The sequence below is a fragment of the Emys orbicularis genome, chromosome 6 (assembly GCF_028017835.1).
Source record: "Emys orbicularis isolate rEmyOrb1 chromosome 6, rEmyOrb1.hap1, whole genome shotgun sequence".
NCBI classification, from domain to species: Eukaryota; Metazoa; Chordata; order Testudines; family Emydidae; genus Emys; species Emys orbicularis.
Window position 1 is genome coordinate 124677388 of NC_088688.1, and position 26229 is coordinate 124703616.

General features: G+C 51.6%; 1 protein-coding gene across 1 annotated transcript in view; it reads left to right on the plus strand.

Moving 5' to 3' along the window:
* The first annotated feature begins 16568 nt into the window (after window positions 1–16568).
* Window positions 16569–26229, plus strand: part of FBXO10 (F-box protein 10) — a 47997-nt gene continuing 38336 nt past the window's right edge. The window contains exons 1-2 of the mRNA XM_065406914.1: window positions 16569–17153; window positions 19614–20468. Coding sequence (XP_065262986.1) covers window positions 16569–17153; window positions 19614–20468 — 1440 coding nt within the window. The remainder of the gene's footprint in view (window positions 17154–19613; window positions 20469–26229) is intronic.

Genomic DNA, 26229 nt, shown 5'->3' on the forward strand with positions numbered 1-26229 from the left:
TTCAGTCTAGTTGAGAAAGGCATAACAGAATCCAATGGCTGGAAATTGAAGCCACACAAAATCAGACTGGAAATAAGGTATACATTTGTAACAGTGAGGGCTATTAACCATTGGAACATTTTACCAAGGGTCGTGGTGGACTCTTCGTCACTGGCAATTTTTAAATCAAGGTGGAATATTTTTCTAACAGCTCTGCTCTAGTAATTATTTTGGGGCAATTCCCTGGCCTGTGCTATGCAGGAGGTCAGACCAAATGATCACAATGGTCCCTTCTGGCCTTGGAATCTATGAATCAAAGAATCACTGCGGAATGCAGCATGTTCTAGCTATGTGTCTTCTTCTGCAACATCCTCCTACACTCGGGGCAGTGAGGTGGGGCACAGAGCTGGCGCACAGAGCTGGCAAAGCCCATCGACCCACCCCCATCCAAGGATCCCTTTGCTCCCAGAGAGTCCACAGCTAGGTCCCTTAAGCTGGCTCTACACTTAAAAATTAGATGCATGTAGCTACGCCACTCAAAGCTGTGAATAACGTTGTGCCCTAAGTGCCATAGTTAGGTTAACCTAAGCCCGATGCAGACACAGCTAGGTCAACTAAATAATTCTTCCATCGACCTAGCTACCACCTGTCAGAGACGTGGCTTAGCCACACAGAAAACCCCCTTCAGTCGAGGTTGGAAGCGTCTATGCTACAGCAGCACAGCTGCAGCGTATACATGGCCTCCGGGTAGGGCTGCCCAGCAAGCTGGAGTGAGCCTGGGCCGACAGCCTGCGGCTAGCAGAGTGCTCTGAGCGCAATAAACACAGAATCATAGAAGATTAGGATTGGAAGAGACCTCAGGAGGTATCTAGTCCAACCCCCTGCTCAAAGCAGGACCAATCCCCACTAAATGATCCCAGCCAGAGCTTTGTCAAGCCAGGTCTTAAAAATCTCTAAAAATGGAGATTCCACCACCTCCCTAGGGAACCCATTCCAGTGCTTGACCACCCTCCTAGTGAAATAGTGTTTCCTAATATCCAACCTGGACCTCCCCCACTTCAATTTTAGACCATTACTCCTTGTTCTGTCATCTGCCACCACTGAGAACAGCCGAGCTCCATCCTCTTTGAAACCCCCCTTCAAGTAGTTGAAGGCTGCTATCAAATCCCCCCTCACGCTTCTTTTCTGCAGACTAAACAAGCCCAGTTCCCTCAGCCTCTCCTTGTAAGTCATGTGCCCCAGACCCCTGACCATTTTTGTTGCCCTCCGCTGGACTCTCTCCAATTTGTCCACATCTTTTCTGTAGTGGGGGGGTGGGGTGGGGCCCAAACTGGACGCAATACTCCAGATGTGGCCTCACCAGTGCCGAATAGATGGGAATAATCACTTCCCTCGATCTGCTGGCAATGCTCCTACTAATGCAACCCAATATGCCATTAGCATTCTTGGCAACAAGGGCACACTGCTGACTCATATCCAGCTTCTCATCCACTGTAATCCCCAGGTCCTTTTCTGCAGAACTGCTGCTTAGCCAGTCGGTCCCCAGCCTGTAGCAGTGCATGGGATTCTTCCGTCCTAAGTGCAGGACTCTGCACGTTTCCTTGTTGAACCTCATCAGATTTCTTTTGGCCTAATCCTCCAATTTGTCTAGGTCACTCTGGACCCTATCCCTGCCCTCCAGTGTATCTACCTCTCCCCCCAGCTTAGTGTCATCCGCAAACTTGCTGAGGGTGCAATCCATCCCATCATCCAGATCATTAATGAAGATGTTGAACAAAATTGGCCCCAGCACTTGGAAGTTGTGGCAGGACCCACACGCCCTCCCCTGGCTTCAGAGCCTGGGTTCCAGACCGTCCACACTACTGTTTCTAAAGCCCCAGCTGTGGGCCCAGGCTGGGAGGTTGGGTCCGTGATGCTGGCTAGACACCCCCTTCGCCGGCAGCCACACAAACAGCCTTATGGGCAAAGCGCCGCCAGGCCCCCTCCCTGAAAAGCACTAGACCAGAGCTGGGCGTTATTATGATGAATGGCCCCGAGGCTCCGGCCCATGTCACTAGGGAGCTGTCCTGGCGCCTCAGTGCTATGGCAGCCCCTGTACTGCTTATGGGGCGAGGGTCCGTGGCTCCCCCAGCGCCCCGCTCTCAGGGTGCACCGCCCTGCACGGGCGCCGGGGAGTTTGCGGCGGGGCCCGGCGCGTGCTGAGCGCCCGGGAAAGGCACGCGCAACCCCCCCCCGCCCAGCGTTCCCCGCCCACGCGCCGAGTGCTGCAGCGCCGCGAGCCCCGGGAAAGCCTCTCTCTCCTCCAGGCGCTCTATGGTCTGTGCGCTGGAGCGGGGGGGAGGGGCTCCCGGCCGGGGCGTTTGTTCCTCCCGGCTCTGCTGGGCGAGCAGCGCCCGCAGCAGCCTCCCTCCGCGCGGCCGCAGCCGGGATGTGGCGGCTCCCCGGCGGGATCTAAGGTACCGGGGGGGGCGAACTCTGCCCTTGCCCCCTGCAGGGCTGCTGCCCTGCAAACTTGCCCGCTGCGTTTCCCGTGGGGCGCCTGGCGGACGGGAACAGGAGTGGGGTTGGGTTCAGTGATGGGGGGGCGATCGGCAGCCCTGCCCTGGCCAGGAGTCTGGCTTTTCTCCCCGTGCTCTGTAGGCGATCCGCTGCCCGGAGTTGTGCATGCACGGGTTACCCTCTGCACACTCGGTGTTGTGGGGTGCAGCTGATGAATGCTGCGGAGAGTCTAGTTTCATAACCATCGCCCTCGGCTGGGAAGGCAACTGGGAGCACAAACTTGCCATTTCTGTGTAGTGAGGGGAATAACGTGTGTGAACACAGCCTCGAGGGGAAACCGTCTGTAACTTGCACTAATGGCCCCTTCCTTGAGGAAACCGACTTCGGTTGAAACTTGTATTCCGAAAACCAGGGAATTTACACACACTTGTGAGAGGAGCGGAGTTATGTAATATTAGTGCGGTGTGGCTTGTGATGCTGCAAGTGCTCTTTTACTACCCCGAGGCACCCATCAATGAGTGTGTTCACAACCATTTTAAGGCATGGCACGGAAAAGAAAACCAATTTCTTTTAATGCTCACTTGCAAGTAGAGGGCTGTTGTGTTTTGAAATAGTTTTATAGTAGACATAGTAAATGTATCCACTTTGTTCTTTTGTTAGGTGGATTGTCTATCGCATTTTACTCTTTGCTGCATTCTGCAGTTTTTCTACTGTTCATTCAGATATTTGGCCACCAGAGCTCTGCTGTTTCTTTGAATATTGTTTTGATTTAATACATAGAACGTTTGTTGAAGTCAGTTACTTACCATAGGGGAATTCAGTTGTCTAACATGTGGTTTTAAAGTTATTTCAGTGCTCTCCTTAGTTACTAGGGCAATATTTTTTAATAAGGGAATTGAATGTTAGTGGAGATAGGATCAGTCTCTAGAATTACTTGCAAATATGCTGAGCTACACCTCTAACCCATTTTGTGATTGGAAGGGTGGCTAAAAATGAGTGGTGGGACTTTTGGTTTGCTTTCTTCGCTTGCAGTAGGATTTTGACATGAGGTGACCTTGGAGTAGGGTGTTGTTTCAAAACAGAGTGATCCATGGCAGAAATAACAAAGAAGAGGAGAGGGCATCATGCAATAGTCAGAACCTGGAACAATGCAGTATCTCGGAGCTCTGCCAGTCTTTTGATCAAAACTGCATGAAACCCCATTAGAATACAAGCAAAAGGGAAGGGTGGTGGTATCTTTCTAACATGGGCATCCAAGGTGGTTTTCTGTACTGGTGGATTACTGTTGTAATCTGCTGCATTGTGTATACCAGATTAATATATTTCCTTATGCTAAACCCATTAGATCGGACTGCCACTCGGAGTAGATACTTTTTTGGAATGTTACCACAGGGAAATACAAAGATCTATTTTCATGAATATATTTCAGGTTGGGCAGGAGGGAGGGTATGCTGCCTGCTCACCAAGGAATTATGCTTCTGAAACCGGATTCCTCTGGTCCCACCCTGGGCACTAATGGCACATTTAGTCCTGGGTATGGTGGGATTTTGAGGCACCGTCCCTAAGGCAGGTCTGTGGGGAGGAGCGGCCCAGGGAGGTTGGGGGCGGGTCTGTGGGGAGGAGCGGCCCAGGGAGGTTGGGGGTGGGTCTGTGGGGAGGAGCGGCCCAGGGAGGTTGGGGGCGGGTCTGTGGGGAGGAGCGGCCCAGGGAGGTTGGGGGCGGGTCTGTGGGGAGGAGCGGCCCAGGGAGGTTGGGGGCGGGTCTGTGGGGAGGAGCGGCCCAGGGAGGTTGGAGGCGGGTCTGTGGGGAGAAGCGGCCCAGGGAGGTTGGAGGCGGGTCTAGGGGGAGAAGTCGCTGAGGGAGGTTGGAGGCGGGTCTATAGGGAGAAGCGGCCCAGGGAGGTTGGAGGCGGGTCTGTGGGGAGAAGCGGCCCAGGGAGGTTGGAGGCGGGTCTGTGGGGAGACACTGCCCAGGGAGGTTGGGGGCGGGTCTATGGGGAGAAGTCGCTGAGGGAGGTTGGGGGCGGGTCTGTGGGGAGAAGCGGCCGAGGGAGGTTGGAGGCGGCTCTGTGGGGAGAAGCGGCCCAGGGAGGTTGGGGGCGGGTCTGTGGGGAGGAGCGGCCCAGGGAGGTTGGGGGCAGGTCTGTGGGGAGAAGTGGCCCAGGGAGGTTGGGAGAAGCGGCCCAGGGAGGTTGGAGGCAGGTCTATAGGGAGAAGCGGCCCAGGGAGGTTGGAGGCGGGTCTGTGGGAAGAAGCGGCCCAGGGAGGTTGGAGGCGGGTCTGTGGGAAGAAGCGGCCCAGGGAGGTTGGAGGCGGGTCTGTGGGAAGAAGCGGCCCAGGGAGGTTGGAGGCGGGTCTGTGGGGAGAAGCGGCCCAGGGAGGTTGGAGGCGGGTCTGTGGGAAGAAGCGGCCCAGGGAGGTTGGAGGCGGGTCTGTGGGAAGAAGCGGCCCAGGGAGGTTGGGGGCAGGTCTGTGGGGAGAAGTGGCCCAGGGAGGTTGGGAGAAGCGGCCCAGGGAGGTTGGAGGCAGGTCTATAGGGAGAAGCGGCCCAGGGAGGTTGGAGGCAGGTCTATAGGGAGAAGCGGCCCAGGGAGGTTGGGGGCGGGTCTGTGGGGAGGAGCGGCCCAGGGAGGTTGGAGGCGGGTCTGTGGGGAGAAGCGGCCCAGGGAGGTTGAAGGCGGGTCTAGGGGGAGAAGTCGCTGAGGGAGGTTGAAGGCGGGTCTATAGGGAGAAGCGGCCCAGGGAGGTTGGAGGCGGGTCTATAGGGAGAAGCGGCCCAGGGAGGTTGGAGGCGGGTCTGTGGGGAGAAGCGGCCCAGGGAGGTTGGAGGCGGGTCTGTGGGGAGAAGTCGCTGAGGGAGGTTGGGGGCGGGTCTGTGGGGAGAAGCGGCCCAGGGAGGTTGGAGGCGGGTCTGTGGGGAGAAGCGGCCCAGGGAGGTTGGAGGCGGGTCTGTGGGGAGACATGGCCCAGGGAGGTTGGGGATTTCAGACAGCTTTGTGGATCTAGTTGTGTTGTGAGCTGTTTCAGAGCCTTTGAGGGAATGCTGCTGTTGGGAAAGGTGTCTCTGCTGCCATGGGGAGCATTTGTGTTGGTCTCCCTTCCTGCTCACACCGTTTTTAGTGGTTTCTTGCCATTCAGCTGCCCTATTGAACAGCCCTCAGTGCTGCAGCCTGTATATAATCACCCCACCAGTGAAACTCCAGACACCATCTGGCTGCTTTGTCCTCCTCTGCAAAGCCACCCATACAGTGCACCAGGGGTGTGGTCTAGGGAGCTGTCTTCTTCCCCAGACTGGTTAATAAAGCATGTCCGATCTCAGGTACTTATCTGAGCCCATCACCCTGGTATCTGAGCAGCTCACAGACTTTAATGCATTTAGCCTCGCGATAACCTTGTGAGGTCGGGCAGTGTCATTCCTTCCCTTGTGTGGATAGGGAACTGAGGCAGAAGGAAGCCCATGGTGGATCAGGAATTCAACCCAGCTCTCTCAGCCAGCACCCTCATCAATGAGCCATTCTTCCTCTGCCCTCATCTGTCTCAGCTCCCCCTGGAGACGTACATTTGTAAACGGGTGGGTTGGCAGTAGGGTGACCAGATAGCAAGTGTAAAAAATCGGGATGGGGGTGGGGGGTAATAGGTGCCTGTATAAGAAAAAGCCCCCAAAATTGGGACCGTTCCTATAAAATCGGGAATTCTGGTCACCCTAGTTGGCAGACTCCTGAAAGAGTGTCCGGTTGTACCTATTGTTTTTGCCCTTCTCCTGTCTCTGCACTCCTCATTCGAGCCGTTTTTTTCCAGTGCCCCTCTCCCCCTTCCTCCACACTCAGTGTCTGATCTCTCCTGTTAGGGGGAAGACAGTTCCTGCTGTCAGGGTGAGGCATGTTGTCGTTCCAGCCCCAGATGTATGTGGTTCTATGTAACCCTTGCGCCTGGTGCCATAGATGGGGCCGGTTATTTAGTGTTTGCTACCTCGGGAAACAGGGGTGACCCTACTCATTTGAGGGGTTCCTGCCTACTCGCTGCTGGCTCAGGGGTCCCTGGTATGAATGTGGGGACCCCAGGATAGTGGGGTGAAGAACGGGACAGCAAGGGACCAGCAGGAGACAGAGCCTGCATCTGCACTGCCAGAGTCTATCCCCTGTCACCTTATGTGGCCTGCTGCTGTCCAGGGAGCCGCCCTCTTCCCTCCTGCCCCCCAGGAACCCTCTGCTGTGACCCCATCACTGTGCCTGGACAGAGGAGAGTCCTGCAGGCTGAGGGGCACCTCCCTGCAGCGGCGGCAGAGACAAGTTCTAGAGATGGGGTGAAGAACAGATTGATGGGACAGGTTTCCGTGGGACTGTTTCTGACAGGGCGAAGACTCTGGAGGCCCCTGAGTTGCTGGCAATGGCTGAGGATGGAGCTGTGCGCCCTGAGGAGAAGGATAGCATTGTGGTGGGTGGTAGCTCCGTTGCCTGGAGCTCCCAATGGCCCTGTCTTCCCCTGTCACGGAGAGTCCCCGATCTTGCACGCTGTGGTGATGATGCTGGGTCCTGGCCTGGGGCTGCACTGCCTGCCCCCTTGGAACAATCGGTATGCGAGCTGCTCCCACTGAATCTCCCTCCTTCGGGAATGAGAAGACTATTCCAGTGGCGGCTCGATGTTCTCCTGGGCTGGTGGAGTCTGCGGGAGAAGCCGAGGACAATGAAGATCTCTGGGACTCCGCCCTGGTTCCGGATGTCCCCGCCAGTCAGCCGATAGGAAGGGTGGGTACAGGGTGAAGGAGATCGGTGGCTTTTTGGCTAGCACTAAAGGGAGGTGTGCACAGTCCCACTGCCCTCTGGGAGAATTGCTCCTGTGCATGTGGGGGCAGATTGTGACCCCAGAAGCTTGGGACTGTGTCTGATCAGGCTAGTGCTGTTGTCAAAAGCATTTCTCTGGTGAGAGCTGGGAGGCTCCCATTGCGCAGTGGGAAGAGACTGAACGCAGGTGTCTAATGCCTTTTACCCAAAAGTCCAGCTCCTCTAAAAGTCTCTCACGTCCCCTGATGATGGTGTATGCTGCCCAGTGCTCCTCCTGTTTAGTCAAGCCGCATTTTGCTGCTGCTGCTGGATGTCTATGACCGATGTCTGTGAAATCTTTTAGAAACCTGGGCTGGTATTATCTTCTGTCTCATTTGGGTGGATTCATCCCATGAATACCTCTAATCATCAGAGCTGTGAAAAGTAAATTGACCTTTACAAACCCTCTACACCTGCATCCTCTGAAGAAATGAGATTTTTAATTGAAGATTTCACAGGCAAAAGAAGATTTGTTATAATGAAACAGAGCTATAAAGCTGCCACACAGACCCCTCCCCCTGGTATCATTCGTCTCATAGACCTTAAGGCCAGAAAGGACCATCCAGCAGCGGTGAGATGCACAAGGTGGTCCTTTTTTTACTGCATTTAGCACTGCGGGGTATCTGTGGTGACTTGATTAAATTTAGCTACAAGGACACCATCAATTTAAAAATCGCATTTCTGTCTGACTGTTATTTTTATTTATTTATTTGCCTACAAGCAGCAGCTCAGCTGACTGTAGCTTAAAGAGAGCAAAGGGGGGGGGGGGAGGAGTCTGGTGTTGGTTTTGTTTTTTAATTTGTTTACCCTGTGGCTTCCACAGTGCCTTGTGTAAAATCAGCATCATTGTTTTCCCCTCTGTAGTAAGCGTCCCCTGTTGATGTGGGTCTTTCACAAAAGCAATCGGGGAAATAGAAAACCTTGACCAATTACTGTAAACCCCATAAATGGGCCAGGGACTCAGGGCAGGGTGAATCTGACTTTTAATTTCATTTTTGAAACTGAGTTGATTATAAATTGTTGCTGCCCCCTTTAGTTCAAAAAACATGGCCCTGATTCAGGAAAGCATCTCTCTTCAGGAAAGCGTGTAAGTACCTGTTTTAACACTGCGCACTTAAATAGAAATGGACTTAAGCCCAGGTGTACGTGCTTTCCTGAATCAGCAGTAGCTGCATATTAAGGGCTTCAGATTGGCATCTGCAGTGATCTCCATGCACTCTTTGATCACTCCAAACCATTTTGGGGACTGCGAGGGCTGGTGAGGAAATTCTGGGTTCAAATACTGACCTGGGCTCCATGCCTTACTTCCCCAATCTGTTGGAGGTGGAAGATAATTGTTAGCACACTTCACAGGTCTGGGTGTGAGGATCAACTCATGTTTGTACAGTAACTAGGACGGGGTGGGCAAACTTTTTGGCCCAAAGGCCACATCTGGGTATGGAAATTGTATGGTGGGCCGTGAATGATCATGAAATTGGGGGTGGGGGTGAAGACTCAGGCTGGGGGTGTGGGCTCTGGGGTGGGGTCAGAAATGAGGAGTTCAGGGTGCAGGAGGGGGCTCCGGGCTGGGGCAGGGGTGTGTGTGTGGGGGTGAGGGCTCTGGCTGGGGTCCGGGCTCGGGTGCAGGAGGGTAGGACCGAAGGGTTCGGATGGCAGGAGGAGGATTAGGGCTGAGACAAGGGGTTGGGGCACAGGAGGGGTCAGGGGTGAAGGCTCCGGGCGGCATTTACCTCAAGCAGCGGCATGTCTCCGCTCTGGCTCCTACGCGGAGGTGCGGCCAGGCGGCTCTGCACGCTGCCCCATCCGCAGGTGCTGCCCCTGCAGTTCCCATTGGCCCTATTTGCTGGCCAATGGGAGCTGCGGGGGCAGCGCTTGGAGCAGGGGCAGCGTGTGGAGCCCCCGGCTGTCCCTACGCATAGGAACTGGAGGGGGGACGTGCCTCTGCTTCCAGGAGCCGTGCACAGCAAGCCCCTGGCAGGAGCTCGAGGGCCGGATTAAAAAGTCTGAAGGGCTGGATGCGGCCCCCCGGCCGTAGTTTGCCCACCCCTGAACTAGGACATATAAAGTGCTATACAAGAACTTATAGGTGATCTTTGTTGTTATTGTTATGTAAATAATAATACTTATTATTAATTGATCCTTACCGGGCTCCATCCATAATCCTCAGTCTAAACAGACAGGGTGGACAATACAAAGAAGTAGGGCATCTGATTTTGCCACTATTACTTTGTTCTCTGAGATGTGGGGAAACTACTCTGTAACTATAATGGATAGTAGCTGAATAACAGGGAGCTCAGGACTAATAAATTTCCTATATAAAGCCCTGGGTAGAACTCTCCTCCCTTAACTATTGTACTTTGATAGTCTTAATCATGGCCGTCATAATAAAATAGCTATCAGAAACAAAAGACTGTAAGAATTCCAGGGCCACATAGCCTTCAGTCATAAGTGAGGGCCCCAAAGACTTCTTCCTGAATGACCTGGGGAAAGATTTCAGAACCTCCTGCTGCATATAAAGAAGTAATCATTAGTTTTGTTAATGTTAAAGCTTATTAGGTGACTTAGACCCAGAATTTCAATTTTGTGTAAGAAATAGAAAATAAAACATGATTCTAAGCATTTTTTAATAAAAATGTAAAGCAGTTTCAATGCAAATTTGTGTTTGTTTTGCAACATGCCCTAGTAGGACTTGCGACCTTGTCCTAACACAAGAACGAGGAAATGAAACTGACTAGAAAGAAAAGTGAAATTTATTCAGTTTGGACAAAGACAGTAATCAAATTCAGGATAGTAAATAACTAGGGCTGTTGATTAATCACAGTTAACTCATGATTAACTAAAAAAAATTAATCGTGATTAATCACAGTCTTAATCGCACTGTTAAGCAATAGAATACCAAGTGAAATTTATTAATATTTTTGGATGTTTTTCTACATTTTCAAATATATTGATTTCAGTTACAACACAGAATAGAAAGTATACAGTGCTCACTTTATATTATTATTTTTTATTACAAATATTTGCACTGTAAAAAGATAAACAAAAGAAATAGTATTTTTCAATTCACCCCATACAAGTACTGTAGTGCAATCTCTATATTGTGAAAGTGCAAATTACAAATGTAGATTTTTTTTTGTTACATAACTGCACTCAAAACCAAAACAATGTAAAACTTTAGAGCCTACAAGTCCACTCAGTCCTACTTCTTGTTCAGCCAATTGCAAAGACAAACAAATTTGTTTACATTTACAGGACATAATGCTGCCTGCTTATTATTTACAATGTCATCTGAAAGTGAGAACAGGCGTTCGCATGGGACTTTTGTAGCTGGCATTGCAAAGTATTTACATGCCAGATATGCTAAACATACATATGCCCCTTCATGCTTCGGCCACCATTCCAGAGGACATGCTTCCATGCTGATCATGCTCATTAAAAAAATGTGTTCATTAAATTTGTGACTGAACTCTTTGGGGGAGAATTATGTTTTCTGCTCTGTTTTACCCACATTCTGCCATATATTTCATGTTATAGCAGTCTCGGATGATGACCCAGCAAGTGTTGTTTGTTTTAAGAACACTTTCACTGCAGATTTGACAAAACGCAAAGAAGGTACCAATGTGAGATTTATAAAGATAGCTACAGCACTCGACCCAAGGTGTAAGAATCTGAGGTGACTTCCAAAATCTGAGAGGAATGAGGTGTGGAGCATGCTTTCAGAAGTCTTAAAAGAGCAACACTCCGATGTGGAAACTATAGAACCCGAATCACCAAAAAAGAAAATCAACCTTCTGCTGGTGGCATCTGACTCAGATGATGAAAATGAATATGCGTTGGTCTGCACTGCTTTGGATCGTTATCGAGCAGAACCCGTCATCGGCATGGACGCATGTCCTCTGGAATATTTGTTGAAGCATAAAGGGACATATGAATCTTTAGGGCATTTGGCATGTAAATATCTTATGGTGCTGGCTACAACAGTGCCATGTGAACACCTGTTCTCACTTTCAGGTGACATTGTAAACAAGAAGTGGGCAGCATTATCGCCTGCAAATGTAAACAAACTTGTTTGTCTGAGCGATTGGCTGAACAAGAAGAAGTAAGACTGAGTGGACTTGTAGGCTCTAAAGTTTTACATTGTTTTATTTTTGAATGCAGGTGTTTTTTTTTTTTTTACATAATTCTACATTTGTAAGTTCAACTTTCATGATAAAGAGATTGCACTACAGTGCTAGTAATGGGGGAATTGAAAAATATTATTTCTTTTGTTTTTTATGGTGTAAATATTTGTAATAAAAATAAATATAAACTGAGCACTGTACACTTTGTATTCTGTGTTGTAACTGAAATCAATATATTTGAAAATGTAGAAAACATCCAAAAATATTTAAATAAACGGTATTCTATTATTGTTTAACAGTGTGTTTAATCGCGATTAATTTTTTTAATCTCTTGATAGCCCTATAAATAACCAGTGTAAATGGCGAAAAGTAAATTAGATTTCCCAAGTGTTATTTTGAATAATCTAGATTCCTAGTAATAGGGAAGTAATTTGAGTTTATTTTTTTTTCTGATTCATACATGATCACAAGTCATAAAAATTCTGCAGCCAATGACTTTAGTCTAACTAAAGTCACTGGGCTCAACATAGGGGTACCTGTGTGCAATCTGATATCTTGTGATCCACAGAAAGATGAGCTAGTGGTTCTTTCTGACTTCAAACTTTATGAAACATAGCTTGATTTTTCAAATAGCATGTTGAGCTCATGACTCAGCTGGTAAAGGGGTGATTAAATTCAAATGAATAGGTCATTGGGAAAGAGTAAATACCAAACCATGTGATGATGTGTTTAGAGCCACTGCCCAGAACCACCACGCTGTGTTTAAGGCTGTGTGGTCTGGTGGACTGGGCCTCAGGACATCTGGGTTCTGTGCCCGCTCTGTCAATGGCCTTCTCCTGGACGTTGGGCAAACCACTTCTGCTCTCTCCCCTTGCCTACCCTTTGCTTGTCTTGTCTACTTACATTGTAAGTTCTCTGGGCGCAGGTGCTGTCTTTTACTGTGTTTGTGCAGCTGCTAGTACATTGGGGGCTTGATCTCAGCTGGGGTTTCTAGATATTTCTGTATTATACATCATTAATTCAACTCCAGTAGGAGAGAGATGTATTGTGGCTTGCAATTTGTGGTAGGAATTCAGGGTGAAATCCTGGCCCTGTTGAAATCAACCGGAGTTTTGCCACTGACTTGAGTGGAATTAAGACCTAGCTGACTGGCTCAAATCTTATGTTCCTTTTGCACCCAGCCCTCCCATTGGAGGAATGCAGGGGAGAAGGAGAACAATATTTAACAAATATAACAATGAGCTAAAATGGAGAGAAATTATCTTAAATCTCTTGTGGAGACAGATTTGACATACTGTCTGGCCCCACTAATCCTTGAATGCTGATCTAAGTTTGCAACAGTTAACTACTGTCCCTGTTTCTTTGTGACATTTGTGGGCCGTAAAGAGAAACTTCTGTATGTGTTCTGGGCATGATCCAAACCCCAGTGAAATCACTGGAAAGGTGAATATGGGATGGTGCAAGATGTCCTGGGCACATCATTATGGAAGAAATGTAATCCTCTGGGTTAGCTTCACACAGCTGCCTCTTTATTATAACAGAGAACCTGTGCGCATAGCTCAGCGGAGAATGCATCCTAAATCACGTTCCCCAGGGTTCTTCATGGCTAATCTCTCATCTATTGATCTGGCTACAAATGTTCCATCACATTTAGAAGTGCCTCTTTTACAGGCTTGTTATGTTAATTAAAGTCTGTTTCAGCTCAGAAGCTGGATTTCCCTGTCTCAGATCATGGAATCCAAACCAATGAAAGAATTACTCATTTTGTGAAATATGAAGAAGCACAGTTTTAAATTGTTTGAAGGACTAACTTCCCCCCCCTCCCCCGAAAAAAATACTGAGCTGATGAAATCAGCCTGTGGAGAATCTCCAAGCCCTCCTCGTTAGCCCTGTGTCCCAATTGAAGAATGAGAAGCAGAGACAAAAGCTCCAGAACTTCATCAGCCATCGCTGGCCCCACTTCTCCTGGGCTTGGCATAGGGGTATCCAGCTGTACAGAATCAGGAAGCGGGCTATGACTGTCATGGCTTGGGTGGATTCCAAGTAAATCCAAAAGGTCATGATGGGTTCCCCAAAGGCAAGGCCTGAAGCTGTCATTTGAGCGGCTAGGGGATCAGGCCCCAAAAAGGGAACATCAGTCTCATAAACCATAGTTCCTCATTTAATATAGTTGCCTGTTGGGAAGCCTACCTTTGGCATACGCCTTGGCAAGTGCACCTTAGTGCACAGTTCTGCTGTGCCACGTGATTGTGGTTTGTTTGTGAGGGTCCCTGTTTATTTTGTGTCCGTGATGCTAGCCTTGCAAACATCTTATATTCTGAGGTCTGACTGGGTCCTTTTCTCTTTGCACTTCATCTCTAGTAATAAAGGCACTTGAGAAAGGCCAGATGCTACCCTTGGTCAGGCCTGTACCCACTCTTGTCTTCAAAGTGAACCCTTACCGCAGTGGTTCTCAACTGCGGCCCGCGGGCCACTTGCAGCCCAATCAGCACACAGCTGTGGCCCATGTGACTCCTCAGGGCCATACAGGTAGTATATGTATTGTTTGGATGTGGCCCACATAACACGTAGAGAGCTGCAAATGCGGCCCACAGTGGTAAATAGGTTGAGAACCACTTCCTTACTGGTACCAGCGCAGCCCCACTGCGTCTGCACCTGATTCACTGATTAGAACCGAGTGACCCGTTTTGTGGATGATGCACAAGCTGGACTAGAATCCGGCTCACAGACCCATAGCTGCGTAAGGACCTTCAGGCCTCGAAAAGCAGCAAAAGCTTATTTTTGTCACAGGAGCCAGCACGTCTGACTCTCGGTGCACACCAGAAGATCCGTTCAGTCAGACGGTGTCATTTTACATCGTCACTTTGCAGAGTGCAGCTGCACTTCACGCCAACGATTCAGTGTCCTCCTGATAAATACACTCTCGACAAGCCCTGGATTTCACTCCTTCCTTCAGTTGTCAGCTGTGACCTTCTGCGGACAGCGCCTTCCAGACAGAGATTTTCCTGCTTCCCCAAACCCAAACGCCTTTCATTTCTGAGTCTGATATGCAGTGCTACCTCTTCCTCTGTTTGATTTATTTTACAGCACAGGGGATTATTGTGCTGGCAGGATCGATAGAGCCAGATAGCCCTTTTTATCCCCCACCCCCTTTTCCTGGGAGTCCTGAAGCTGCAGGATAGAAATGAAAAGCAATGCTTACCACCCTGGGCATCCTGGAGTGACCGAGGTGCATCTGAAGAATTTAATGAGTGTTACAGGCTACAAGGCTAAAATTCAGTCCTGTTTGTGCTGAGATTCTAAAAGCTGCCTGGATGTAACAGGACAGAGTCACGCATCTCACACAACATCTCAAAAGCCGTAAAGCCACAGGGCTGCATAGCAGAGCCTTTAACCAGCCAGTAATTACTGTCTGCTTGCTAAAGAGGGATAACGGAAGCGCATTCCGTGCTTCCAGAACCCCTATAGGTCTCGGAGTAGCAGAGATTTATTTTTTAAATCTTGGGAGGGTTAAATGTCCAGCTCTGTAAGGATCTTGCTGCTCACGAAGAGGCAGCTATATTCTGTAGGGGAAGTTCTACTGTCTTCCCAAGCGTGACAGCTGAGGGCCCAGACCAGAGGTGGGCAAACTACGGCCCATGGGCCACATCCGGCCCACGGGACCATCCTGCCCAGCCCCTGAGCTCCTGGCCACCCCTCCCCTGCTGTCCCCCCTCCCCCGCAGCCTCACCGCGCTGCCAGCGCTCTGGCCTGCCATTCCTGTTGGGCAGCATGGCAGCATGGCTGGCTCCAGCATGATAAGGGGGTGGGGAGTGGGGGGTCCCGGGGGGCAGTCAGGGGACAGGGAGCAGGGGGCGGTTGCATAGGGTGGAGGTTCTGGGGGTGGTGGTCAGGGGATGGGGAACAGGGGGGATTGGATAGGGGGTGGAGTCCCAGGGGGCCTGTCAGGGGGCGGGGGTGTGGATAGGGGTCGGGGCAGTCAGGGAGCAGGGGGGGTTGGATGGGGGTGGGATCTGGGGGGGGGCGGTTAGGGGCGGGGGATTCTGGGGGGGCGGTTAGGGGCGGGGGGTGCTCGAAGGGGACAAGGAGCGGGGAGGGGTTGGGTGGGTCGGAGGTTCTGAGGGGGGCAGTTGGGGTGGGAAGTGGGAGGGGGCCAGGCTGTTTGGGGCGGCACAGCCTTCCCTACCTGGCCCTCCATATAGTTTTGAAACCCCGATGTGGCCCTCGGGCCAAAAAGTTTGCCCACCCCTGCCCCAGACTATGCCCTAGAGCAGCAGTCTTCAAAGCCCCACAGTCGTAAACACCCAGTCAACTTAAAAAATTCAACCTCGTCCTTTGGCTAGCTGAACAGCTGGCGGCATGGGTAGCACATGGGGATCAGGAGGATGCAACCTGTGGCTGCCCTGATCCTCCTTTAGACCTATAAGGGCAAATTAATCACAGGGTCAGGTTCAGCCTCTGGTACAACCTGTCCTAATTTGTCCCTCCTCCTGCTCACAGCCTGTAGGGGATTCACAGCAGCCCCCGATCTGTCTCCCAAAACACCCATCTGCTGGAGACACCCTGCGCCAGTGCTGTTTGGGTTGTTAGGCCTGTCCCTGTGTACTGGTGTAGATGGCCATAGGGCAACACGGAATCTGGCCCAGAAAACAGGTGTATCTGATTGGCTCCTTGGTCTCCAGGTCACACGCTCCAGGGGCCCATCGGCTGCTAGGTATTGTTCTTTACATCGGTGCACAGTGGCTGTGAAAGGCCATCGTTCTGGGCGGGTGGCACCGGGCTCTGCCTTGGCACTGATGTAGTTGGCCACACGAGGTGCAGGGCAGTGCGGAAGGAGGCCCCGATGTGCACTGAAGCCTTGACTCGGATTCTGCAGGGAGCCAGTTGTTGGTGCTCTGCACAGCCATCCAGGCAGGTTGGGTTCACTTTCCAGTCCTGGCCTCTCTCTCCCTGGGTCAGCAGGGGCCAGGAGAAGGGCAAAGGCAGCCCCTGGGATGGGGTGGAGCCAGTGGGTACAGAACAAACCCATTGGCCATCTACGGGGAATGGAGTGAGACTGAGGCCACAGGAAGGAACTGTCACCGATCTAATCAATGCCTGCGTTTGATGGTCTAACGCCTGTCTTTGTGTCCCACCGTTGCTAGGTGACGATGGAGATCAGCGGTCTCCCGGTGGAGCTGTGGCGCCTGATTTTATCCTACCTGCGTCTGCCCGACCTTGGCCGCTGCAGTCTGGTTTGCAGAGCTTGGTACGAGCTGATCCTCAGTCTGGATAACACCCGATGGCGCCAGCTGTGTCTAGGCTGCATCGAATTCAGACACCCGAACTGGCCCAACCAGCCTGATGTGGAGCCCCAGTCCTGGCGGGAAGCCTTCAAACAGCACTACGTCGCCTCAAAAACCTGGACCAAAAACGCCCAGGACTTCGAGTCCTCCAACTGCTTCTACTTGTTCCGAAGGAAGAAGGACCGCCACGTCCTCCGCGTTGGGCAGGGCTGTGAGTTCGATACCCTCCGGGCCGCCTTGGCCTCGGCCGGCGTCTACGACCGGATCGTGCTGCTGCCGGGGGTGTACGAAGAGCAGAGCGAGATCATCCTCAAGGTGCCGGTGGAGATCGTGGGGCAGGGGAAGCTAGGAGACGTAGCCTTGCTGGTCAGCATTGATCAGCACTGCCCAACCACTCGCCTGTGCAATGTGGTCTTTATGCCAGCCTGGTTCACCCCCGTTGTGTACAAGGTGGGTCTGAAACTCTCACGGTATCCTCGTTAGGGCGTCCGAGATGGCCCTGGCTGGAGATGGGACATGGGCGGGCGATGCTCGGAGGCTGCACTGAGCATTCTCTTCTTTGGCCGGCTGGTTCTTGCTCACGTGCTCAGGGTCTAACTGGTTGCCGTATGTGGGGTGGAGAAGGAATTTCCCCCCGGGTCAGGTTGGCAGGGACCTGGAAGGGTTTTTGCCTTCCTCTGCAGCATGGAGTGTGGGGCATCTGGGTGTATCTCACTAAATCAGTTCCCTGCCATTGCAGGGCTGTGGGCATCGGTGCACCTTGGTCCCTCCTCTTCTCTGCCTGTGGCTCACAGTAGTTTAGTCTCCTGAGGGCTGTAATACTTCGGTCTAATTCTAGTTGTTGGGTTTAGTGTGCGGGTGCTTGGTGGTATTTGTGGCCTGTGAGATGCAGGTCAGACAGGTCCCTATGACATGCCTTCCTGGAGGATGCACACACATGATATCATTCATGCTCTTTTTTAGTAGTGTTATCTAGGGCTTAGAGAAGTCAGGAATCCTTGGTTCTGTTTTTGGCACGATAGCTGACTCACTGTTTGACCTTGCCCATGTTACCTTGGGCCTGGTCCAGACATTTGTACTCCATGAAGCCAATCAGGCTACTTGAGTAAAGGTTACATGGGAGTAAAGGTTTGAAAATCTGACCTTGTCTCTCCTTGCCTCAGTTTACCTGTCCGTAAAATGGAAACCTACCTTACAGGAATTGTGGAACTCTGTTTTTTAAAATAATTTAATTATCTAGCTCATTTAACCTAATTGCTTTTAAAATGCTCAGAGGAAAAGTGCTATACGAGTGTTAAAAGGAAAAACTGTCAGGGTAAAAAAAAAATTGAATTTAAAAAACAATAGATTTCCTGCTGTGTGTTTATTTAGATTATTGAAACACGGATTAATTTACTCTTCACTGTTGCATGCTGTTTAGTGACTTTGTACAAATTTCCTTCGGCCTCCACAATGAAAGTAGAAACCTTTCCCTTTCATTGAGCGTCAGTTTTGCTTTCTGGGTCATAATCAGCTCAACGCTTCAGCATTTGGGTTGCAGACAGTGAATGGAGAATGTTTCCTTCCAAACAAGCCCATTTCCCATTGGTGTTTTTATTTTAAAAAGAAGATGGAGCCATGAAATTGAGCTTAGATTTTGCAAAAGCTTTTACAAAATAATTTGTTTAGACTTGACAGTGTCCCTTTTAAGTAGCTTTAAAAAAAGGGGAGGGGGAAAGATGTAGGTGTTAGACGTGTGACCTAGCTGATCCCTCACTAAAATACTGCAGTGTTCTCCATTTGTTTATCTTAGTGCTTTGATTTGAAAGTCTGCTCCTTTACCCCGTGTGGCTGACGAAGAAAAGGTCAGGTGTAAAAATTGGAGAGTTGTGCAAAATGATTCCTGTGGCCTGGGAGCTCCTGTCCCCAGTCACTGATTGTATCTTCTTATCGAAATCTCCCCCACAGTTTGGGGACCACTGTACCAGACCCCTCTGGGTCATGGCTCAGATTTGTTGTCAGGGCAAGGTGGGGACGCTGTCGCTGCCTGTGTTGTACTTGTTGTGGGGAGAAGCAGAGAGCTTTGTAGCACCTCTTGTAGGAGAGCCCTGTCTTTTCTCACCACAAGGTGTATAAAGATTACCGAGGCTGCTCTCCAAGGCTTTCTGCACACAGGCTATGCTGGTTTGTGTCACAAAGCCTCCCAAGGCATGGAAGGGACAGCTGAGGACATGACAGACGTCAGCCATCCAGCGCCACGTTCACGTGGACAACAGTGAAGAGTGAATGAAGTTTCCAGTGCTAAGGCAAATCCCCCTGCCTAACGCTGACCCACAGATGTGTGAGAGAAACATTTAACTTTCTTGCAGAATGCTCGGGACCTGGCATACAACAGATGCGTGATAGTATGTAGAGCAGATGCTGTATATGCTCCTGGTACATTCATAAATATTAAGGCAAGAAGAGGCCATTAGGACGTCTACTCCGACATCATGTGTATCACTGGCTATTACATTTCACCCGCTTACGCCTGTACGGAGCCCAACAACTTGCATATACAGGCTGACAACAACCAAAGCTGCCAAGGGTAGGGTCCAACTCATAGTAGATGGATGTTGCTCAGTTCAGTGGCCCCAGCAGGTCATGTTGAGCCAGCTAGTTGCTGGGACATGGCAGCTGGAGCCTGCCATGGTATCTAGCGTCATAAAGGTAACTGATTGAGGTTGGGGCAGTTAAATGCTTGGACTCTTGGTGCAGAAGCCAATGGGTGTCAGTTACCCATGACACATGCCAGTTCCATGTGCCACTAGATGTGTGTGTGGGGGAGGGAGGTGAGGGGGTTGCTTTGAGAAGTGGAATGGGACATAATGGTATTGCCAGGAATGTGAGTTATTTTTGTATTTATTTTGTCTCATGATCGTTCTTCTCCAGACGACCTCTGGCCACGTCCAGTTCGACAACTGCAACTTTGAGAACGGGCAGCTGCAGATCCACGCCCCGGGGACATGCCAGGTGAAGTTCTGCACCTTCAATCAGTCCAGCATCCATTTCCACAGCGTGGCCCTCGGGGTCCTGGAAAACTGTGAGTTCACTGGCAGCGAAAACGCCTCTGTCACCATAGAGGGTATCCCATCATCTGAAAGGAACTGGGCCTGCAAACACCTAACCACGCTGGCCAAGTCCCACTGCGTCTTACAGGCGTCAGACCCCACGCTTTGCAACGTCTCGAAGCGGGGCGGCTGGGGTGGCCCCCCAGCGAGGAACGTAAGGACCTGCAAGATCGTAGTGGGTGGGGATCAAAGTAATTTACTTCCTGCTTCCAAGACTCAGCTGGTGCTTGAAAAAGCAGGTGAGAAAGAGGCTGAAGTCAATGGCAGACTTTATACAGCAAAGGAGGGGGAAGCCATGACCCTGGAGACAGACTCTAGTGACAGCGAGCTGAGCACGAGCAGCGAGAATGAGGAAGACGACCGGTCGATGTACAAACTGTCCTATCGGGCCCACGGTCTGAGCCACATGCTGGCCCACGTGATCCACAGCAGGCCGCAAACCAATGGGCTCACCGCCTTGCAGAGGGACCTGGAGCTCAAAACTCTGCAGCAGGAGCTGCAGAGGGACAAGGAGGCCCAGTCTCTTGCCAGCTCTCTGCAAGGATGCCTCATTCGGAAGTGCCTGTTCAGGGACGGGAAAGGTGGGGTCTTTGTCTGCTCGCAAGGGCGAGCCAAGCTGGAAGGGAGCGTCTTCAGGGAGCTGACCTATGCGGTGCGGTGCATACAGAACAGCAAGGTGCTGTACAGGCTGGTAATGAAACCCTCCCATGCTGCTAAGGCCACCTGCCTGGGGAGTCAGTCGGCAGAGCCTACAGGCCACGTTGTTAACCAGCCTCCTGCTTTGCACCTGCACTTAGTGTGGGTGCAAATGAAAGCACTTAGATGTCTCCTTGATTGTACCCTCAGATCAAGTCGTTAGACATCCAAGTGCTGTCAGTTCTGAAGGCATCTGACTCTCCCTGCAAAGTTAGAGGCTCGATGGAGACCCCTTTAAAAATGTGCTGCTACCTGTCAGCATTTCCAAGTACACCTGTGAACATGCTGAACGTGCCAAGGAGTCACCCAGTTAGCAATGGAGGAACACCGGAATTGCCAGACTGGATCAGAGTGTGATCCGTCTAGCCCAGTGTCCTGCCGCTGACAACAGCCAGTGCCACCTGCTTCAGAGGAGTGTGCAAGAAACTCTGCAGTAGGTAGCGAGGAAGTAACCTGCTCAAAGAGACAGTTCCTTCCTAGCCTCCGATAGCTGGAGACTGACACATAAAGGTTTATACCCCTTTATCAGCATAGATTTGTAAAGTGGCCCTGTGCTCTATGAATGCAAAAGAGTTCAGAATGTCGAAAAATTAATTGCCCTTCAGAAAGGATGTAGGAAATGAAATTCACCCAACCTCCCCCCCAAACCAATTCAGACTATCAGACAGTGAGCTCTAGTGGAGCAATACTGGTGTAAAGGAGTGAAGGATCGGGTCTTGGTTTAGTATACGGGTAGTATAAGATTTCTGATGCGCTTAACTATTCATGTCCTTGCTCTCAGCTGCCTGGTTCTGTCCCTGCTCTGACAGGTAAGCACACTGTTCTCCCTTAGCAACCGTAACTGTTTTTCTCAAATGAAATGAGTTTGCCATGGTACCCGTGACCAGTTTTAGATCCTAACTGTTCCACCCAAAGCTGACTTGAAGCTAAATGGTCAAGATGATTGTAGCGCTATAGACACCATGTGGAACAGATGCTTATCCCTACAGCAGCACACAGGAGAGGTGACTGTCTGACAGGTAGCCCTCAGCTCTTCGCAGTTCACAATTTCTGGCAGGAACAAGAGGTCTCCGCACACACGGGGGTGGTGACACGCATGTCGTCTAGGCCACAGGCTTGAAAACGTTTGTTTATTAGCAATAAGGATGTGGAAAGGGCACATGAACTGAACTGAACCATAGCATTAAACACTCAGAGGAGGGCTACTGCAAGCTGATTGGCTGCACTAGTGAGTGAGACTAGGTGGGAGATTACATTCATTATATAATGATGCTTCCCCGATGAAATGCTTTGCCATGGCACCCCGCAGTGCCCTCATCCTCCCTTCCAAATCATTAATTCCACGCATCTGCTTATAGGGAATGAGATTTTAGTTGGTTTTTAAGGCAACAGCTAGTTCTAACACCTACCCCCTTCACCGCAAACACATCGTAATCCTGGTAGACCCTAAACAAGTGATCTTACAAATTAGGAATGGGAAGGATCATTTATGTCACTTCTCCGGCCAGGAGAGTAGCATATGCTCTAGTGCCATGGCCAGCCATATGTTAAATGTCTTTCACATTATCACTTCATTACTTGAAGTCTGATAGATTAGTATCAAAGCGTGGGAGATTTGCACAAGAACCAAATCTCTGTATGCAAATAGAGAATGTGTATCGGGGCCTTCTCCAAAGGCAATTACAGCCCGTGAAGACTTTCCACAGACTTGAGAGGGCTTTAGTTCGGGTCCTGGTGTAGTAACTTGGGCTCTAGTGAAGCAAACGTGTACATGGCACATAACTGTGCTAACGCAAGTAGCCCCCTTGGGGCAGGGAATGGAAACAGGAAGGATGGAAATACCTAGGCTGGAGGTGGAGCTGTTCTGGTGAAAACTGGCCAGAATTGAGCATTTGGGTTAACACCCCCGTGACACTTTCTCGCAGTGCCCAGGACTGAGGGGCAGGGTCGCTGAGTTGGAAAATGAAGGGGAGAGGCAGGTAGTAACAGAAGGGAAGAGTGGCTAGTTCTGCAAGACAAGGGGAAGAGTCAATGGAGATAGCAGAGTTCAGAGCCCCAGGAGGACAGAGGACGACTCTCAGAAGTTTGCAAGTGAGAACAGAAGACTTTACAAAATTAGGGGAATTCGTTAGGGAAGTGGATTGGACTGAAGAATTCAAGGATCTGAATGTGGAGGAGGCTTGGAATTAGTTTCTGCAACTTTGACTTAAAGTATCTGAAGCCTGCATCCCAAGCAAGGGGGAAAAAGATCATAGGGAAGGATTGCAGACCAAACTGGACGAACAAGCATCAAAGACAGGTGATTAAGGGAAAGCAGACGATGGGTTGGATCAGCAAGGGAAGCTACCTCTGGGAGGTCAGACTGCGTAGGGAAAAAGTGAAAACTGCCAAAAGCCAAGCGGAGTTGTACCTTGCAAAGGGAATTCAATAGTAAAAAAGAAAATAAGGAAAGAGGAAGTGGGACCATTAAACCCCAAGGATCGAGATTAAAGATAATCTAGGCATGGCCTAACACCTAACCAAATATTTTGCCTCAGTTTTTAATAAGGATAATGAGGTGCGTGGACAGTGGCTAATGGGAACAAGGATATAGAAATAGAAATTATTACATTTGAGGTGGAAGCCAAACTCAAGCAGTTTAATGGGACCAAATCAGGGACTCCAGAAAATCTCCATCAAAGACTATTAAAGGAATGGGCATGTGAAATTGCAAGCCCAATAACAAGGATTTTGAATGAATCTATACTCTCCTGGAGTCATACCCTATGACTGGAAAATTGCTAATATAGTTCCTATTTTTAAGGGGAAAAAGTGATCTAGGAAACTACAGGCTTGTTAGCTTGACCTCAGTTGTATGCAAGGTCTTGGAACAAATGTTGAAAGAGAGAGTAGTTAAGGACATAGAGGTACACGGTAATTGGGATAAAATACAACATGGTTTTACAAAAGGTTGATCTTTCTTTGAGAGGATAACTGATTTTTTTAGACAAAGAAAATGCAGTAAATCTCATCTCCCTGGATTTCAGTAAAGCATTTGATACAGTTCCACGTGGGAAATTATTTAATTGGAGAAGATGGGGATTAATATGAGAATTGAAAGGTGGATAAGGAATTGGTTGTAAGGGAGATGACAGTGGGTCACACTGAAATGTGAACTGCCAAGCTAGAGGGAGGTTACTAGTGGAGATCCTCAAGGATTGGTCTAGGGACTGATTTTAATTCTCATTTTCATTCATGACCCTGGCACAAAAAGTGGGAGTGTGCTAATAAAATCTGCAGGCAATACAAAGTTGGGACATATTGCCAATATGGATGTCAGCTCCCTAATGTCTCCAGCCTTTCAGCCGCTCAAGCTCTCTTCTGAGGGCTTTGCCAGCCCCTGCTCTGCCTTGCCGGGTGTACCCCAGTCCCCGAACTCCTTTGAAGCAGCCTCCTGAAGCATCCAGCCCCTGTCACTGGACACTCACAGGAATTCCCAGGGAAGCTGTCCCCAAAGAGACAACACACCCACAAGCTTGTTTGATTCAGCAGCCCCAGTGTAACACCACAGCACTGCAATCTATTGATTGTGAAAACACATCTTGCCCGTTGTTACTAAGTATGTGTGTTTAAGAGACAGCGAGCAAGGATAAGAACAGGTTACAAAGAAAACAAAGGGTATAACATGCTTCTTACAGTCTGAGCTTAACTTTAACAGGCTAAAATCCTTGTCTCAGCTAAAGCACTAGCATCCCTGACTAGGATCCTGCTTTGAAGAATGCAAACAGCACTGTCCTTTGTGCTGCCTCAGTGAAGAATGAGTAGAGCAGGGGTCGGCAACTTTCGGCATGCGGCTCGCCAAGGTAAGCACCCTGGCGGGCCGGGCCAGTTTTATTTACCTGCTGACGCGGCAGGTTCGGCCGATCGCGGCCCCCACTGGCCGCGGTTCGCCGTCCCGGGCCAATGGGGGCGGCGAGAAGCAGTGCGAGCGAGCGATGTGCTGGCCGCGGCAGGGTGCTTACCCTGGCGAGCCGCGTGCCGAACGTTGCCGACCCCTGGACTAGGGCTACCATATGTCCGGATTTCCCCGGACATGTACGGCTTTTCGATCTATAAATAGCCGTCCGGGGGGGGATTTCTAAAAATGTCCGGGATTTTCCCCCGGTCGACTATTTATAGATCGAAAAGCGGCGCCACTTGGCAGCCAAAGACCCTTCTCGGCTCCCCCCATCCCCTGCAGCCTTAGCACGCCCACGACCCCGCAGCTGTCTTCCCCCTCCTCGCCTCCCCTGAACGCTCCGCCCCCTGCTCCTCCCCCTCCCCTGCTTCCCGTGAATCAGATCTTCGCGGGAAGTCTGAAAAGAAGCAGAGGCAGGCGGGCAGCAGCAGGTAAGCTGGGGTGGGGGGACGCGAGGAGGAGGGCTCCGGGGAGGCGCGGCGCGGCCCCGGCCGCCCCCAGCGCCTCTGGCCCCGGGGCACTGGCCCCAGTTCCGGCCGAGCACGCCGGCCTGGCTCTGGTTCCGGCCAAGTGCGCCGGCCCGACCCCAGCGGCTCCGGCCCGGCTCGGGCCCCAGGGCGGCGGCCCTGGTTCCAGCCAAGCGCGCCAGCCCCGGCCCCAGCGGCTCTGGCCCGGCTCTGGCCCAGCTCGGGCCCCAGGGCGGCCGGCCCAGCCCCGGCCGAGCACCTCCAGCCCCGACCGGCCCCAGCAGCTCCGGCCCAGCCTGGCTCGGGCCCCGGGACACCGGCCCCAGTTCTGGCTGAGCGGCACCAGCCGAGCACCCCCAGCCCCGGCCCCAGCGGCTCCGGTTCCAGCCGAGCGCGCCGACCCCAACGGCTCCGGCCCGGCTCGGGCCCCGGGACACCAGCCCCAGTTCTGGCTGAGCGGCACCAGCCGAGCACCCCCGGCCCCAGCGGCTCCGGTTCCAGCCGAGCGCGCCGGCCCCGACCCCAACGGCTCCGGCCCGGCTCGGGCCCCAGGGCGGTGGCCCCAGTTCCGGCCGAGCGCGCCGGCCCCAGCGGCTCTGGCCCGGCTCGGGCCCCAGGGCGGCCGGCCCAGCCCCGGCCGAGCACCTCCAGCCCGGCCCCAAGCCCTGCAACTCCGGCCGGAGCGCAGCCCAATTCCTGGGCTCTTGTTAAAGCCGGCCCTGGTCAGCGAACGGGGGGCGGGGGTTGGATGGGTCGGGAGTTCGGGGGGGGCTGTCAGGGGGGCAGGGGTGTGGAGAGGGGTTGGGACAGTCAGGGACAGGGAGCGGGGGGGGTTAGATGGGTCAGGGGTTCGGGGGGGGCTGGCAGGGGGGTAGGGGTGTGGAGAGGGGTTGAGGCAGGCAGGGAGCAGAGGGGGTTGGATGGGTCGGGAGTTCTGGGGGTCCTGTCAGTGGGTGGGGAGCAGTTGGATAGGGCATGGGAGTCCCGGGGGTCTGTCTGGGGGCGGGGTGTGAATATGGGGTGGGGGTGTGGATAAGGGTCGGGGCAGTCAGGGGACAGGTAGGGTCCTAGGGGGGCAGTTAGGGTGGGGGGTTCTCAGGAGAGGGCAGTCAGGGGACAAGAAATAGGGAAGCTTAGATAGGGGGTGGGGCCCTAGGGGGCAGTTAGTGGCAGGTGTCCCAGGAGGGGGCAGTGAGGGGACAAGGAGCGGGGGGGTTGGGGGTTCTGAGGGGGGCAGTCAGGGGGTGGGAAGTGGGAGGGAGTGGATGGGGGCGGGGCAGGGGCAGGGCTAGAGTGCGGCTCCTCCCCCCCCATGTCCTCTTTTTTGATTGTGCAAA